The sequence below is a fragment of the Cydia strobilella genome, chromosome 17, assembly GCF_947568885.1.
Source record: "Cydia strobilella chromosome 17, ilCydStro3.1, whole genome shotgun sequence".
Classification (NCBI taxonomy): Eukaryota; Metazoa; Arthropoda; class Insecta; order Lepidoptera; family Tortricidae; genus Cydia; species Cydia strobilella.
Genome location: NC_086057.1, coordinates 14,516,379 through 14,533,112, shown reverse-complemented (window position 1 = coordinate 14,533,112; position 16,734 = coordinate 14,516,379). Strand labels below are relative to the sequence as shown.

The following is a 16,734-nucleotide window of genomic DNA, read 5'->3' as shown; positions in this document are numbered from 1 at the left end:
TCTTTCCACAAGCTAGGTAACTATTGCATTGCGTGACATATTTATTGCTGTAAATAAAATAAACTGTTGTCACTGTGATCATTTAACAATAATTATAAAGATCATTTAAACCCGTAAATAACATGTTTATCAATATTTTATTTTTCTCTAAGGAGGCAAACGCGGCCCAGATAAAGCGCTAGTGTTCCAGCCGCCACGCCGCGCCACCGCCGTGCGATCTCCAGGCTCAGCGACCCACTACCTACGCAAGTCTCCGTCGCCCACCGCACCAACTGCGCCAGCCGCTACCTCGCCGCCTAACGCGCCGATCCCGCCGCAGATTCCGGTCAGTACATCACTATCCACCGCCGTGCGAGCTCTAGGCTCAAGTGCAACACTAGTCACCACTCTCTGAGCTCAGCGTCACTTACGCAAGTCACCACTGCACTGCACCGACCGCACCCGTGACAGTCCCGTCGACCACGCCAATCTCGCAGCAGATCCCGGTGAATGCAACACTCCAGGCTCAGCCATCCATACCTACGCCGTCATTAACTGCCGTACCTGCTAATGCCTCGAATCAAAATTTCGCGGAGGTCCCTAACCTCAACCTAGATACAGGGGCGTAGCTAGAGGATATGGCGCCCGGGGCAGTCACCAAATTTGCGCCCTATGACGACTGACAAAAGTTTCCCTGCTGCTGCCTTTTGCCCATTTTGGCGCCCCCCCCTTGGATGGCGCCCGGGGCACTTGCCCCCTCTGCCCCCCCCCCCTAGTTACGCCACTGCCTAGATAAATTACCTATCGCATCTCAACATGCAAATGTTATCTTGCAGTCATCCGGCGGCAATAGTCCGCACACGCCGACGGCGCCGGAACCGGACCCGCTGAGCAAGGAGCTTGCCGACGCCAATGCCACCGAGAAGCCGAACAAGCCCGCTGACTCCGACAACAACGAGGGAAGGCTCGGCGACTTGCATTTCAAACTGCGGTGAGTCGTGTTTTGTCTGACATAAATTGACCCAAAATGTCTTCTTAGATATTAATTCTAGTATCAACCTAAAATACTCGCCAGTTAAAGGATGATTCACGATAGAACGGTCTTGGCCCGGCGGCGATAGCGTTTACTGCATTTCGATGGAATTGATGCATTATTTCCACCATCCTGGAAAGTTAATAGGTTGTTAACACATATTCAAAATACTTACCTTGAGAAAGCTATCCTGAATATGAAAATGCGTAGGCTAATCATGCGTGACCTACCTTAGGTAAATTCGTTACTCAATTCGGTCTCGTGTTGTATGTTACATAATCAAATTAAATATTATGCCCTAAATGCGCTCTTAATACAATGCGTCTTTTCAGGCAGTATATTTCTCAAGTACAAACTCCTCCTTCATAATACAGCGTCAATCTATTATTTATTTTGTCTTTCTCCCCAAAATACCTAGATACCAATATGCGAGGCTGTAGTAGAACCGTCCATTTCCTGTGGACAATGGGAATCGAATTCCAAACCGCTTACATTATACATGAGGCTGCATTGTGGGCTTGTGTCAACGTACTTGCGGCCGGGAGCGGGAAGCCGGTCGATATTCCGATCAGGACGTAATCTGACCGCAGACAGACAGAAGACAGACTAGGAAGATACCTAATTGAATATTTTTTTGGTAAGGTTTATATATTTATTTGGAAAGATATTTGATTAACAAAGACTGACAATTACACTCATTTTATTTTAATTTTTATTGTTTCAGACTATTATTATTACTATTTGTAGAATTTCATGACGAATTAATCTGTATAATTATTCATTATTATTGTAATCGAAATGACCTCATCAATTTTGATTTATTGGGTATCTATATTTTTGACATGTATAAAATTAATTACTTATATATATTCAAATTGGTTTGATACTGTGTATCCACTACTGCATGGATTCGTCCTTATTAGCAATAAAGATATTGAGTATTGAGTATTGAATGTTGAAGTGCTGGTTTAAAATATAGGAAAATAGGAACTCTGATCTAACGTGAAATATTGATATATACCATACCTATTTCGTTGTCTATGAGACCTCTAATGCTACAGAACAAATAGTTGTCATTTAAATAAAATGCATAACCACCATAACGCAAACATTACATACCTATGTTATTATGAATGAATAGGCACGTAACAAATAGTTATTTGTGCAACAAGAAAGGAAAGTTGGTTTTTCTTGCGAGTGTTGATTTTGAGTCCCGGGAAAGCGAAAGATTCTATAATTGAATCACGAGCGAAGCGAGGGACTCAAAAACACGAGATGTAAAATAACTTTGCTCTCGTGTGACACATATAATTTTTCACCTCAGTAGTGAGAAGATATTAAAGGTTAAAATGTATTTTGAATTATGCAGAATAATACAGAAACAAAAAAAAAAACGACTTTGTAATAGACGTATGAAGTGGCAGTTCATGGCCTTCACTAAATTAAAAAGATACTTTGTTTCACTCCCTGGAGTGAGGAAAATCGCACTTTCCTCACTCCAGGCAGGCAGGTAAGGCTTGTTCGAGCTGCTGAGGTGAAAAATATATTAAACATTACACTCGTCCATACTGATAATTTTTACGTGCCCATACCTCCGTTTAAAACTCCGAACTAACAACACATATTTTTCGAGTAAGTATGGATGGAAGCTAGAAACACGCATTTTTAGAATCCCATACATCCGATCATTTCAATTCCCAATCCATCAATGACAGTCATAAAGATGGATTAGTCGGGACAAACAAGCAATACACGCTACAATCGATTGGTTACTAAATAAATATAGGTGGGTGATATAGGTATCGGGACGCAGTCACTACAGGTCTTATTACTTTAAATATGAAATACGTAGGTAAAAAGATATGTAAAGTCATCACAATACATCTCAAATACGTTTAACTGTGGTCCGTACGGTATACGTTAAGACTGAGAGTAGGTCAACATTCGTCTGTGCTAATATGAAATTTGACCGAAAACATAATAATGTTCAGCAATATAATAACATTCAGCAGGTAAGGACGATGCTCCAACTTAAGTACCCACGTCGCCAGGCTAATTGTATAGAAAAGTGGATACTTATGTTAGGGAACCGACTGTACATGTGTACACAAAAAGCACGATTAGATCGAATCACCGACAAATTACTGTTTGAATGCTGTCCGGTCATTAAATTTGATAGTTTTGATTGAAGAATGTACCGAGTAAGCTAATGAGGTGTATTTATATTTATTACTTTGTGAATTTGCAATAAAATATTGAGTATTGAGTATTTTTGCAGTTTTCAATGAGGGCTATCGTTTTTTTGGTCACCAGTTGGCGCCTCTGTTGATGGTGGTCCAAAAGACTAAAGAACAGCTGTCAGTCATTGAAGTGACAAGTGACATTTGACATTTTGAATTATGGAAAAGACCACCATCTACATTAGCGCCCGCGCGCCCCTAGCGGCGAATTCATACGCGTTAGCCCTCATTGAAACAAATGAATGTTGCTTGCTCTATGATTTCTTGAAAACTGATGTGTGTTTGGGGAAATACTTAGTTAATAAATATCCGGTCACCTGGAGTAATATGTTACTCTTCAAAGGCCGCAAAAATATATGACACGCTGTTATGGCTCTAGAAATCGTGTCAGATATTTATGCGGTCTTCGTTGTGTAACATATTATTGCAGGCGACTGTGCGTGTCCATATCTATGGCGCATATATGAAAATAAAGTATCGTGGTCATACATACATACATATAAGATTTATTTAACGGCAATCTAAACTGTTTTCAATTGGAATAGAAACAATAAATAAAGCCTTACAATAAAAAAAAACTACAATTAACTACACTAAAACTACTATAAAACTAAAAATCTAAATCTAAAATGGGCCCCCGTGGCATGGTGCCGAGGATGCTGGCAGCATTTCCGCGCTGGATCGCTATGCTCAAGCGTTGGGCGAGGAAGCTGCCAGCTCTCTTATCTCCGGTCCCATCCACCAGCCGTTTCGCCAATTGCCGGTATAGGCCCTGTGCTGCGGGGCCCCATGGACCAAGAGTCTCGACTCCAAATGCAACAAAGTTGTAGTTGGTGTCGAGACTCCCGTATTTGCGCTTTTTGAGGGCCTCGGCCGCCTCCGCTACCGCGCCGGCTTTGTGTGTAGTACCGTGGAGGTGGGACGGCGCTAGCGTGTCAACACAAGTTGCGTCCCACTCGAGCACACGTCCCATCCTCCACGGGATCAAAGACATCCCGTCGGGTCTCTTGCCATCGTCTCTGGCTATACCGGCAGGCTCCAGTACAGCTGGAACGTTGACGGTGGCAAGTGACCGACGGATTATGTCGTTAAGTGCAGCGTGGCGCAAAAGGCGACCCGCGCTACGTTGGCAAGCAAGCCCGTGGCGCCCCAGCTGGTCCACCTCAATGCCACAGGAGCATTTGTGCGGTGCGCAGATTGGGGGCGATTTTAACGGCTATATTATGTTATAAAATAAGTTATAACGTATTTTGCGTACGCAAATTGAATAATACAACATTATTGTATGAGGCGTTAAGTTATCTTAATATCACGTCTAGACTATACTAAAAGTTGATAAAGGATATATGTACCCACGCTAAAGTTTGATAGCGAAACAAATACGCTTCAATAGGCAATTATTACAATTAATTATAACTAGCTTAGCATTTAAAACTCCCTGAAGTGTACTTAGTTTAATTGATAGATACCTACAGGTACACACTACACACCAAAAAAAAAATAGCATTACATCATTTCGTTCGAAAAAGTGAAATGAAATCAACATAAGTAAACAAAGGCAACGCGAGGCACGCTGCTCTCGTGTGTGAGCAAGACAACTATGAACGCTTAAAACGATGTCCCGCTCGCACACCGGAGAGGCCCGCGGAACGCATCCAATGTGAAAACCATAAAATCAATGAGGCGTTAAACAACTGAAACCCATCGAAGCCCACTCACGCCCCCGCGCCGCGCCGTGCGTCACTCATTATTTATTTTATACTAACCAAAGATAGATATAAAGTTACTCTATGATACTAACGAACTGTCTTACATCGGAGAAGGGGAAACATTCTGCAAATAGTCTTCGAAGAACTGCCAGTGTGGAAAAGTACTATAGAAGCGTTGGTGGCCTTAGCGGTAAGAGCGTGCTACTTTCAATCCGGAGGCCGGTTGAGATGATGACTTATATAAAAAAAACCGGCCAAGTGCGAGTCGGACTCGCGCGCGAAGGGTTCCGTACCATTACGGAAAAAAACAGCAAAAAAATCACGTTTGTTGTATGGGAGCCCCATTTAAATATTTATATTATTCTGTTTTTAGTATTAGTTGTTATAGCGGCAACAGAAATACATCATCTGTGAAAATTTCAACTGTTTAGCTATCACGGTTCCGCGACTTACTTAAGGAGAGTGCCCTTATTTCAATTCGCGCTTTATGGAGGTATGTAATGTATGTACTTTTGACAAGATATAAATATATGTACAAATCGTAGGTACAGTCTGTCCGTCTCAACCGTGTGGTAAAGAGTCAAACCAGAACGTCAAGAATCAAGAATTAAACGGATAGTCTTACATTGGAGAAAACTTTTTATAGACAATGCTTCAGGAATGTCATTGACTCATTGTGGATGACCATCTTATATTTCATACCACTTTCATAGGACACTTAAGTGTGGTACGCTGGTACGATAAGCGCAAGGATAAACAAGGATAAATTTTATATTTAACGCAGTGGAATGGACATGCTGCTAAATTGGACTGGACCCCAAAAAGACCCGAGTTCAATGTACAGGCTGTATTCCGCTTTTCAAGTTTTTCTTCTCCTGAGTTGACGCCAGTCGCTTACTAATACATAGAGGCCTACTCGAATTTCCAAAATTAGAATTATAATAATATATTATTATTGTTATAATTACATTATGCTCGGAATAATAGTCTTACCTAACCTAAATCAATCTCCTCTAAATATCAAAACCCACGCGTACGATACCCACACTTTTCTTATTACCTACTTCCTATTATTATATACAAATACAAATTATAATTATATACAAATAGCTCACGTACCATATCCTATGTTACCAGACATCTTACTTGACAAATAAAATTTAAGGCCTTGTTATATTCGTCCCCGTGGCGGCAGTAAGTCTTTTATGGCCTGTTTCAGACAAACTTAACCTTCAGCCGCGTCGGCTGCCAACTATACGAGTGTCTTAATAAAAAATCATAGGAAAAATAGACCTTAAGTATGTGCGCTTATGCCATTGTCAAAGATACCGCTACATTTAAACGTCTACGGGTCCATTATTTTTCCCTTAAAGTAATACACCAAAACCACCTTCGTTTATATTTTGTCCAACGGTTAGCAAGTAAAGTTTTTCTGATGCCTGTTCAAACTTAAATTCTCTGCGTTGCCGTTCCTTACATAGGTACTATATTTGTCCATATAAAATGGCTCCAGGTTTGGTTTGTCCAACTGCAAATGTAAGGTGGTAAGAATGTTGTTATACAGTTTCTAAAGTTAGTTTAAAAGGTATAGGTACTGGCGCTGTTCATTATTTAGTGGAATGATGTTTGACTTCATCTCATTGAGGGGGCTTTCTTAGTTCAAGAAATCCCTATGTGAGCCCTATGTGTGCCCTATCAAGGTGTCAACTACCTGTAACTAACATCTTTTGTAATGCAAATGACATGTATTGTAATGTTGAATAAATAAAAATAACTAAAAATCATAGTTCTTTATTGATGAACATTGACTTGTAATGCATAGTGATGTACAAACACGTACAGTCAACCAATTTGATTCCTAGGCCACTATAGAACCATGTCAAAATGAATCAATTTATTTATCTTCTACGACAGTGCCTTATAAGTAATGTATATGCCATGTATCTAGTAGTTAAAACCATAAGGTTCTGTAGTGGCCTAGGAATCAAATTGGTTGACTGTATCCGTTTACTATTTGCTAAAGCGAAAACCTATCTCGAAATGGAAATTAGATCTATTCAACGTTATACATTTAGAACCTCTTGAAGGCTTTAAAAGGGTTTTTATATCGTTCTCAAGTATTATGCTATACCCAAGGGAGGGTCTTTGGTAGCCTAGATTTGGTCGATTAGAGGACGCTACCCAAATAAAGTATTATTACATACGCGTTAAAAACGAACCCTAAAGTTGGTTGCTAGGTGTGATTTTGATTTGTAGATTTGTTAAGAAATAAATCGTGAAGCAGGCGTATTAACGTTTGAAACAAATATTCAATAACAATGTCTTTTATTGTCACAATATTTGTGAGGAATACGCGAAGTTGCGCCGAGTTGGAAATAGAAATAGATATTGTGTGGGGAAATATGTGAGAATGATTTAGGTACATACCAGGTCGGATATTATCTGAGAAACAAGCTTGGGTCAAAACGTGTCGACATGTGTGTTTTCTTTTATATTTTGTTATGAAGATGTACCTACGACGAGTATGTGGGTACCTAAGAAGGTAATATTTTTTTTTATTATCTTCAAATTTTAATAGGAAACTTACTAAATATTTTAGCGATACTATTATGGAAAATCATTCCAGGAAAACTTAAATTACTTGATAATGCCTGTCTATTTTTAGTTATGTAAATATGTATCTGTTGTTCTAACTATAAGTCTCTAGTTTACCACGCTCGGAAAATACAAATTTAGTTATGTAAGTCAAGTGTGGAAAAATGTATGGGCTCTGGAGGAAAAGTTACCTTAAAACCTTAAGTTAGCTCATTTTACTTAAAGGAGACATTTTTTTTATTTTTTTAAATAAACAAAACTGCATTTAGTTTTTTAACTTAAGATTTTAAGGCACTTTCCCTGGGCCCATTAATTTTTTCGACTGTATAAGCCTATAATTAGCTTCGTTTATCGAAATAGTCGACTACCATACTGGTTCCGTTCCAAGACTTTACATTTTTTTTCAGATATGAGAACGAGAAGAACGCCTTGGTGGTGTCGGTGGTCTCCTGCCAGGGCTTGCCAGGGCGCGAACCCGCAGGCCCCGATCCCTACGTTAAGCTGCAGCTGCTGCCGGACAAACAACATAAGGTCAAGACCAGGTTAGTACTTAAAAGAAAAATTGATAAGTATCTAGGCAATACCATTTTGCGAAGCATATGAGATGCATGTAATTACCTAGACTTAAGAAAATTGAGTGCCCTGACAGGGTGTCATGTACCTACCATCCTCAAACTGTAACACCTAATGTATTATGAACATGACTGCAATACAATAAAGAATAAAGGCAATACAAGTAAATACCATTTGCCAAAAGACATTAAGCCGCTGCATATATACAGTTCCACACACGATACTTACTGTTTCGGTCAGCAAATCATAAAGTTGATACAGTCGTGGGTGACAATAAAGATCCTTTTATCCTATCTGCTCCATGTTCCAGGGTGGTGCGCAAGACCCGCTGCCCCGTATACGATGAAGATTTCACATTCTACGGCCTGGCTCCGCACCAGCTTCCTGCCATCACTCTGCACTTCGTCGTGCTTAGCTTTGACAGGTGACTATACGAGTATACGAGTATACGAGTACATTGTCAATGTCAAAGTCAAAGTCAAAATATTCTTTATTCAAATAGGCCTAGCAACAAGCTCTTTTAAAAACGGAATATTACTCAAAACTGCGTAGGGCAATCTGAGGGTTTATCGTGAAACAAGAAAATTTCTTTATCTAACATCTCTGTCACTCTTGCATATTCAAGCGATAAAGAGGAAGATAGCGAATCTTCGGATTCGCGTTTCCCGGTAGATCCTCTGTAAGCAAACCGCCTTGATGCATCAATGTCATATTTTATTATCTCTGAAAACTACAAAAAGCCTAGTCCTGCACTGGTGGCAGAACATTGCAGTAATATCCCCTATTGTCAAGTTTTTAGTAGGTAGGTACTTATACTTATCTATTATTAAAATGGGAAAATTGATTTAAATTTTAAAAATATTGAGGGGGAATTTCAAATCAAATTATAGGAAGGAATTACCTCAAAAGGAAAAAAACGGAACCCTTATAGGATCACTTTGTTGTCCGTCTGTCAATCTGTCGAGACCCATTATCTCGGAATGCGTGGAGGTATTGAGTTGAAATAAAAAACCAACCCCTTGAAGCTGTGAAAAAATCTAACTTCTAAGTTAACGTAAAAAAAGATACGGCCGTTTATGCCGCAAAAAATGTATATTTCGATAAACCCAAGGAAATCAAAATTTATAGGGTACATCCGATGCATCCCGTTAACCTAGAACTATGACATTTGGCCAGTAATATGATAATAATCGTCTTACACTACAAGTACAGGGAAAAAATAGAAAACTATAAATTTGTAAAAAATTAAAAAGAGGTTTGTACGGAACCCACGGTGGGCGACTCCGACTCGCACTTGGTCGGTTTTTTCTACTAACAATAGAATATATGTCACGAATGTAAACATTTACCTTAATATAACTGGTTACTCCAGTTTGGCGTATTGATTGTACCTATTATGTAAGTGTGTAATTGTTTTTCATGAATAAATAAATTAATAATAATAAAATAATTTTACGTAGGCTTTATTGAACCCATTTCGTCTACATTTTTATGGGTTCCTTTATGTAACGAAAAACATTTATACTTTGAAACGACCAATTAACGTTACAATGGAATCGAATATTAAAATAACGGACGAACTGATGTCACAAATTAATTTCACTTAGGAAAGAGGAAAATTCATACCTCAGTCAATCGTAAGAATGTTTCACGATTATTCCATGTGGAAAATTTTGCAGAAATTCTCCGTCGGCAGATTAGTATCAGCCATCAGACTTTCCTTTATTTGTGGCTATAGTAGATACCTATTTTTATGTTATTTATTTATAGATACTCCCGGGATGAGATAATTGGCGAGGTGGTGGCACCACTGTCGACACTTCACCTGCAGAGCGGCGAGGCCATGGCGCTGTGTCGCGAGATCCAACCACGTAGTCTCAAGGTACTGTTCTGAAATCCACTGTTTTTGGTACTGTGAAGGAGTCTGCCCAGTGAGGAAGAATTTTCACTTACAAACAAATAACAAATATGGATATTATAACGAAGCCTCTTCCACAGTTTTTCAAATAAACTTCTTATTCTGACAGATGCGACCCAAGTTCCAATTTGAAATAACTATTGCTTCAGTATCCAGTATCCAAATACAGTATCTTGTCAAAACAAATCAAAAAGGTCGAATCGCTGAGTGCTAAAATCCCTATCCCAGAAATTTATGGATTGCTTTTTGCAGAAGAAGACTTTTTTTGTATAAAAAGTTAGTCATATAGTCATTTATTTATAATATTCTAAATATTACATGTTAATAAAAATTTTGTCTTTTACTTCACTAGCTTATTCGTTCCGAATACGAGGTTTCCAATCACACCTTCTGGTGTAGAAACCTGTATGCGGGGTCCCCAAACTTTTACGCTTGAGCCGCGGCCGGGTTTTTCGCGGTGCAGATTGTATGGGATTTGGCTTTTTTCTCGGGCCGAATCGTCAGACTCGCAGGCAAGATCTGGCCCTGGTTAGGAGACCTAGGCTAGCCGATGACATTGTGATGAGTTCCAAAAGCTAATAAGAAGTATAATGTTGGAGATGCTGCGCGTGGGGCGCGGCGAGGTGCTGGTGTCGCTGTGCTGGCAGCCCGCCGCCGCGCGCCTCACCGTGGTGCTGCTGAAGGCGCGCAACCTGCCCAAGATGGACGTCACCGGGCTGGCCGACCCGTGCGTATACGTATACCTGCCTGAACTGTTACTTGCAGAACTTATAACATGCCGTGTGTGTGCCTCGGGTATACTCCTCAGTACTTAACCTGTGAGATTGGAGGAACTCGATAATAAAGATAAAAAATCAAAAACTAGTTATTTGGGTTTTGAACAGAAAATAAAGCTAATGTAGCCTTCTATCCATCCGTCCCCGGTCTCCATTTTCCAACCTTTGATTGTCTTTGGAAAATCTGCTGATATAAAAGGGATGGTATGCTCCTTTCTAGCTGTAAACAATAATAACTGCTGGTATCATATGACTTAGTAAGTTTTTTGCACACTGTAGGGTGAAGCCTACGTAACAAACACTTTTTTACAGTATTCACTCTACAATTGAATTGAATCCGTTGTGTAACGAAAATAACAATTGAAATATATTTCACACTAAGCAATACATTAAACTAATCACAAATTGGCTCAATTACAGCCTTACTCACGTATAGCGGTTTTGATTTCACCCCTAAACTATTCATCCTCAATATTTATGAAATCAAATGTCATTATGTCAAAGTTGCACTTTCGTTTCACAGATACGTAAAAATGTACCTGCTGTACAACGGTCAGCGCATCGCCAAGAAGAAGACGCACGTGAAGAAACGCACGCTGAACCCCGTGTTTAACGAGTCCTTCGTGTTTGAAGTCCCGGCTGCACCCAACGCCGCGCTTGACCATGTGTCGCTAGAGCTGCTGGTTCTGGATTGGGATCGCGTTACCAAAAACGAGGTGGGTACTAGGTACTTCTCTAATCTCTAACAATATCCCCTGTACTAGATACTTTCCTCCCAAACTCAAACTCAAACATATTTATTGCTCGTAGTATTACAAGTTACAAGAATACAGACCCTGTAAGAACACAGCAATTTATTTTTATACATATATACTTATACTTAAAATTAATCTTATTAATTACATTGCAAAAAAAATACTAACATTCTACTTTTTTCGGATAGTATCATCGAAAAACCCCTGCAGTACTAACTGCAGTAATAACTTTTATCTAATAAGTATCTATTTAAGGTGGTTTCAAATGATTTGGGGTTTTCTATTGATTTTATTGCTTGTGGAATTTTGTTATACATTTTAATGCACATCATGATTACTATAATTCTGATACACTTTTTTGGTACAATAAACAGACTTTACAGTTGTACTGTTGCCCCAAAGCAATATGCCGTAGCGGAACAAGGAGTAGGCGTATGTATGGTATTTGTAGCTTGTGCTCGATTAGGACCGCGTCACCAAGAACGAACAGCGAACAATAAAAAGGGTGAATTTAACCCTTTTTATTGTTCGTTGAGAGGCGATTGACTCTCCAGCCTTAGGGGAAGTAAAAGAGATGTAACGACAAGTCCCAAGTTCTCAGCGTTTCATTCTTTTCTGTCGTTGTCGTAAAATATTAAGTTGCCCAAAGGGCCTAGACAAGATGATAGAAAACATCAATCGAAACTTAAATAAAGTATGGAAATAGTCACGTGATTTTAGTAGCATCTGTCAAGTGTCATCCCGATACATAATTTCTTTTCGTTTGTCGATGTACGACTGTCATCTCGACTAGGCCCGCAGATTGCAGAGTACCTACTAGTAGTTTATTATAGTCTTAAACCAACTCGGCTCGTTCTAAAATATTAAATAATAAAATCTTTATTCTATATGATTACAAAATCCACAATTTACCAGTGGTCTCCGCCTCCGCACTAGGCATGGCCTGTAGCAGTTGTGCCATGTTTCCAGGTGATCGGTCGGCTGGAGCTGGGCGCGGCGGGCGCGGGCTCGGCGCGGCATCACTGGCGCGAGGTGCAGGCCGCGCCGCGGCGACAGATCGCCGACTGGCACAAGCTGAAGGAGTGAGGCGGCGGGATATTATCTGTCTCCGTCTCCCGCCATCTTGGCCAGCTGACTCAACTTATTCTCCATTGCCCTGGAACTTGACTAATGTAGCGTTTGTTTTAATCTGTCAGTATCACGCCTTGAACATAACCGACCTGTTTTTAGGGTTCTGTAGCCAAATGGCAAAAAACGGAACCCTTATAGATTCGTCATGTCTGTCTGTCTGTCCGTCCGTCCGTCCGTCCGTATGTCACAGCCACTTTTTTCCGAAACTATAAGAACTATACTGTTGAAACTTGGTAAGTATATGCTTTCTGTGAACCGCATTAAGATTTTCACACAAAAATAGAAAAAAAAACAATAAATTTTGGGGTTCCCCATACATAGAACTAAAACTCAATTTTTTTGTCATCAAACCCATACGTGTGGGGTATCTATAGATAGCTCTTCGAAAATGATATTGAGGTTTCTAATATCATTTTCTTCTAAACTGAATAGTTTGCGCGAGAGACCTTTCCAAAGTGGTAAAATGTGTCCCCCCCCCCGTAACTTCAAAAATAAGAGAATGATAAAACTAAAAAAAATATATGATGTACATTACCATGCAAACTTCCACCGAAAATTGGTTTGAACGAGATCTATTAAGTAGTTTTTTTTTAATACGTCATAAATCGTAAACCGCAATTTACCTTTGACTCACGTTTTACATTCAAAATACATTGTTTAAATTGTGTAATGTACGGAACCCTCGGTGCGCGAGTCCGACTCGCACTTGGCCGGTTTTTTAGAACACCTGACGCTTGGGATTTTCTTAAAAGATGTATTGCAAAAACATTGTCCGTCAGATATGCACGAGCTCAAGTAGTGAGACACCATGATGTCTGTCTCGCGCTCTCTTTTAACCTGAAACTTTGGGCAATGCGACGTTCTTTAGAACACTACATATTTCAACAAGACCTTTTCACTTTAATTCAATTGCAAAAAATATATTGCATAATGATTCGTCAACAAATTAATCAATTCCATTGTGTAACGAAAACTTTCTCCAGAAATATATGATTATGTTTCGTTACACAATGGAATAAATTAAACTGATGACGAATTTAAGGCTCAACTTGAGTCTCCTCGCGTACCTGTAGTAGTTTTGAAGTTCACTTCTTAACTTTTTAGAATTTTTGTCTTAATGATCAGTGTTTAGACAAACAACTCACTACAATTCTACGGCAATATACAAACCTAACCTAAAGTAGGTACTTAATTAAATCTATACGAAGTGATCTAAAATTTTCTTGTTTTCAGGAGAATGTATCAGGATCAAAAAGGTATCTGAGAGCGTATGTGGATTTGAATCAAACGTTACATTTTATCAATTTCGGGTTAAACGACAGTACACCACGTATCTGCCATCTTTTTGACCACCCTTTTTTAATTTAATTTCTTCCATAATTATTTGCTGATCTAGATATGTTTTTGGTAAAGACAGCAGTTGTTGGAGTGGTCAGAATTTGTAGTAGTTTGAAATAGGAGGGAATGTCTTGCATTACTTCCATTCTCAATATGGAAATGTCTATCCTTGCGCTATGCGCCTTCTTTATTAAAAACCTACATTCCGTTTATTGTTATGTACTTTATAGTTTCTTTATGTGTTTTTTCTTTGTGTGCGACGATATTTAGTAAAATATTTATCAAAATACGTTTACGAGAACTCGTTTGTAGCCAGATAACAGGCACAAACAAAAAAGGAAAAAATGTTATAATTGTTTTACGAATATTTTATATTTACTTCACTTATTATTGATGCACGTTTGTATAATCGAAGCTCGAAGGTTTTCCACCACCAAGGTTAAACCAAAGTCCAAAAAAGATATGGAGTTAGCTATAATTTTGTAGTTATAATGTAGTTAGTAAATCATTCTTATTTCCAAACCAAATCGATCTCAGGACCCTCTAAAGTATTACGCACACAGTTTTGTATACTACTCGATTTTTCATTTTTATGTGTAGTTAAACTTGAATATAGACACCGGGATCTCGTGTTTAATATAGATGTAGATTGTATTGTTTACTGTGAAGAAGTAGAACCTCGGTCCTGCTTCGTTTCGACTCTACATATCTGTATATAAACACTTGATGTAACATTGGGAAGTAGGAACACATATTAATATGTCTTAAAGAGATTTGGACAGTAAGTAAGCTACACTTGATGCAAGTTAATAGCGATTTGTTTCCTTAATACGTTTTTTGACGTTATTTAGTTCTCTTTACAAGATTATTTTGTATATTAGGAACGATGGCCATTGACATATGAATAAATAAATTACAGTACTGTTAAGGCTTTGTAATCAATACAGGTATCTATAGATTATTATCTAAGATATAAGCGATTGCTTCACTACTGATATAATACAGTTGACATCGAATACGTTGGTACAAAAGTACCTACAACATTATCTGAACACTCTTTGTTATACTCATACCAAATGATGTCAACTGTACCAGTGTTAATTAATTGATTGAGTGGCAAATAACATTTTGTTGTCAAAGTAATTATGTCATTCTACTTATTGTTGGCTTTTCAAACATGTCATAGTTAACCAAATGTTGAATAATCCAAGTTACTCTGGGCGCAAAAACATGTAAAGACTAAAGATACATATTTGCATTTTGTGGCCCTTTCTAACTAAAACATAATAAACATGCCATATTCAATTATTGTTGTCTATGCTTTATGGATGGATTTTAAAAATATCTAGTTAGTTTAGAACTTTCAATGGTCTACAATTCATTCCTTTGTGTAACGAAAAGGGTTAATTTAAAAAATGACGTAATTAAATGGGGCCTCTGAATCTACCTATATTTTCGTGTATAACTTAATATTTTAAATTACAGCTGTTTTTTCATATATTTAATAGAAAATTAAGCTTACGGTTGATTTTAGTTCGTTTTTAATAAAGTAAATTAAAATTTAAATGTTAAACGTCCCGTTTAAGCATAGACAACATTTTTATATGTATTTATAATGTTTCAAGTAACAACATCTAGTTTAACATCAATACTCAACACTATCAGTTTAGTCAGAAGGAAATACTATGTATAGAGCTAGGATAGGGAAATCAATCTATTTTATACTTACATTACGTAGTTCGTGGATGTAGAATAAATCTTTTACTTCTACAATAATTAAGTGTATATTTGTAAGCTCATTTAAATATCCACATTCATAAAAAAAAATTAATTACTATTTAATCATGAATGTAAAAAGGCGTAGATCTGGTTAATAATAGTGGAAGATTGCAACTCATACAAATGTAAAAGATAAACAAAGGGGATATTACAGAATGACTGGAAATGTTTTAAAACCATTGCCTCATTAGGTAGTATTTTACGTGTTTAATATTTAGTGTCACAATTTATCGTAAGTATGGTTAAAATATAACATAAAACATTTATGTTAAATAACTACCCATAATCTTTGAAACAAAAAACGGAACAATTTATTTATTTTTTTAAACAAACATAGTTAGTGATGGAAATAGTCATTACCAATTATTTAATTACTTTTTCATGTTGTGACAATAAAATTGCACGATACGCAAGCACAGCCAACAAATATTTCACGTATTCTTAAGCGCTTGATTCTTTTTCCACCTCTGCATTTTAAGTAAAAGTACAAATGATAGGAAGATACCTTTATGAAAGAAAAACTTAATAGCTATATTGGTATGGTATGAAATTGAGCTTGATTGAATGTACCTGCCGAAAGCACTAGGTAGTCAAAGTTCTGTGTAGGTACACGATTATCTTATGTCTATAACGAACTATCTTGTATGATACTCCATACTTCAACATTCCTTGGTGTAAATGTAAATAGTCATGCTTTAGTGTTTAATAACCGTTTCATTCTATTCGTAATTGTAAGTACACACTTATGAACCTTAACAAACCGAATTCATAGATCATAAAGTTGTTTTGATTCAAAGCTTGTGACACGAAAAACGCCCTTTTCGAAATTTTGATCAGATTAATAAAAGTTATTACAATTGAAGCCTTAAATTTCTACTTTTGAATTGGTTCCACTGTGTAACTAAAGG

General features: G+C 37.9%; 1 protein-coding gene and 1 long non-coding RNA gene across 2 annotated transcripts in view; one reads left to right on the top strand and one right to left on the bottom strand.

The window, feature by feature from the left end:
- Positions 1-13,321, top strand: part of LOC134748911 (synaptotagmin-4) — a 37,887-nt gene extending 24,566 nt beyond the window's left edge. The window contains exons 3-10 of the mRNA XM_063683782.1: positions 153-325; positions 816-970; positions 7,964-8,098; positions 8,440-8,553; positions 9,900-10,011; positions 10,647-10,774; positions 11,347-11,539; positions 12,548-13,321. Of these exons, the coding sequence (XP_063539852.1) occupies positions 153-325; positions 816-970; positions 7,964-8,098; positions 8,440-8,553; positions 9,900-10,011; positions 10,647-10,774; positions 11,347-11,539; positions 12,548-12,664 (1,127 nt within the window). The 3' untranslated portion in view covers positions 12,665-13,321. The remainder of the gene's footprint in view (positions 1-152; positions 326-815; positions 971-7,963; positions 8,099-8,439; positions 8,554-9,899; positions 10,012-10,646; positions 10,775-11,346; positions 11,540-12,547) is intronic.
- The window catches only part of LOC134748928 (uncharacterized), a 448,425-nt gene that overhangs the window by 198,034 nt on the left and 233,657 nt on the right, over positions 1-16,734 (bottom strand). The gene's annotated exons all lie outside the window — the stretch shown is intronic.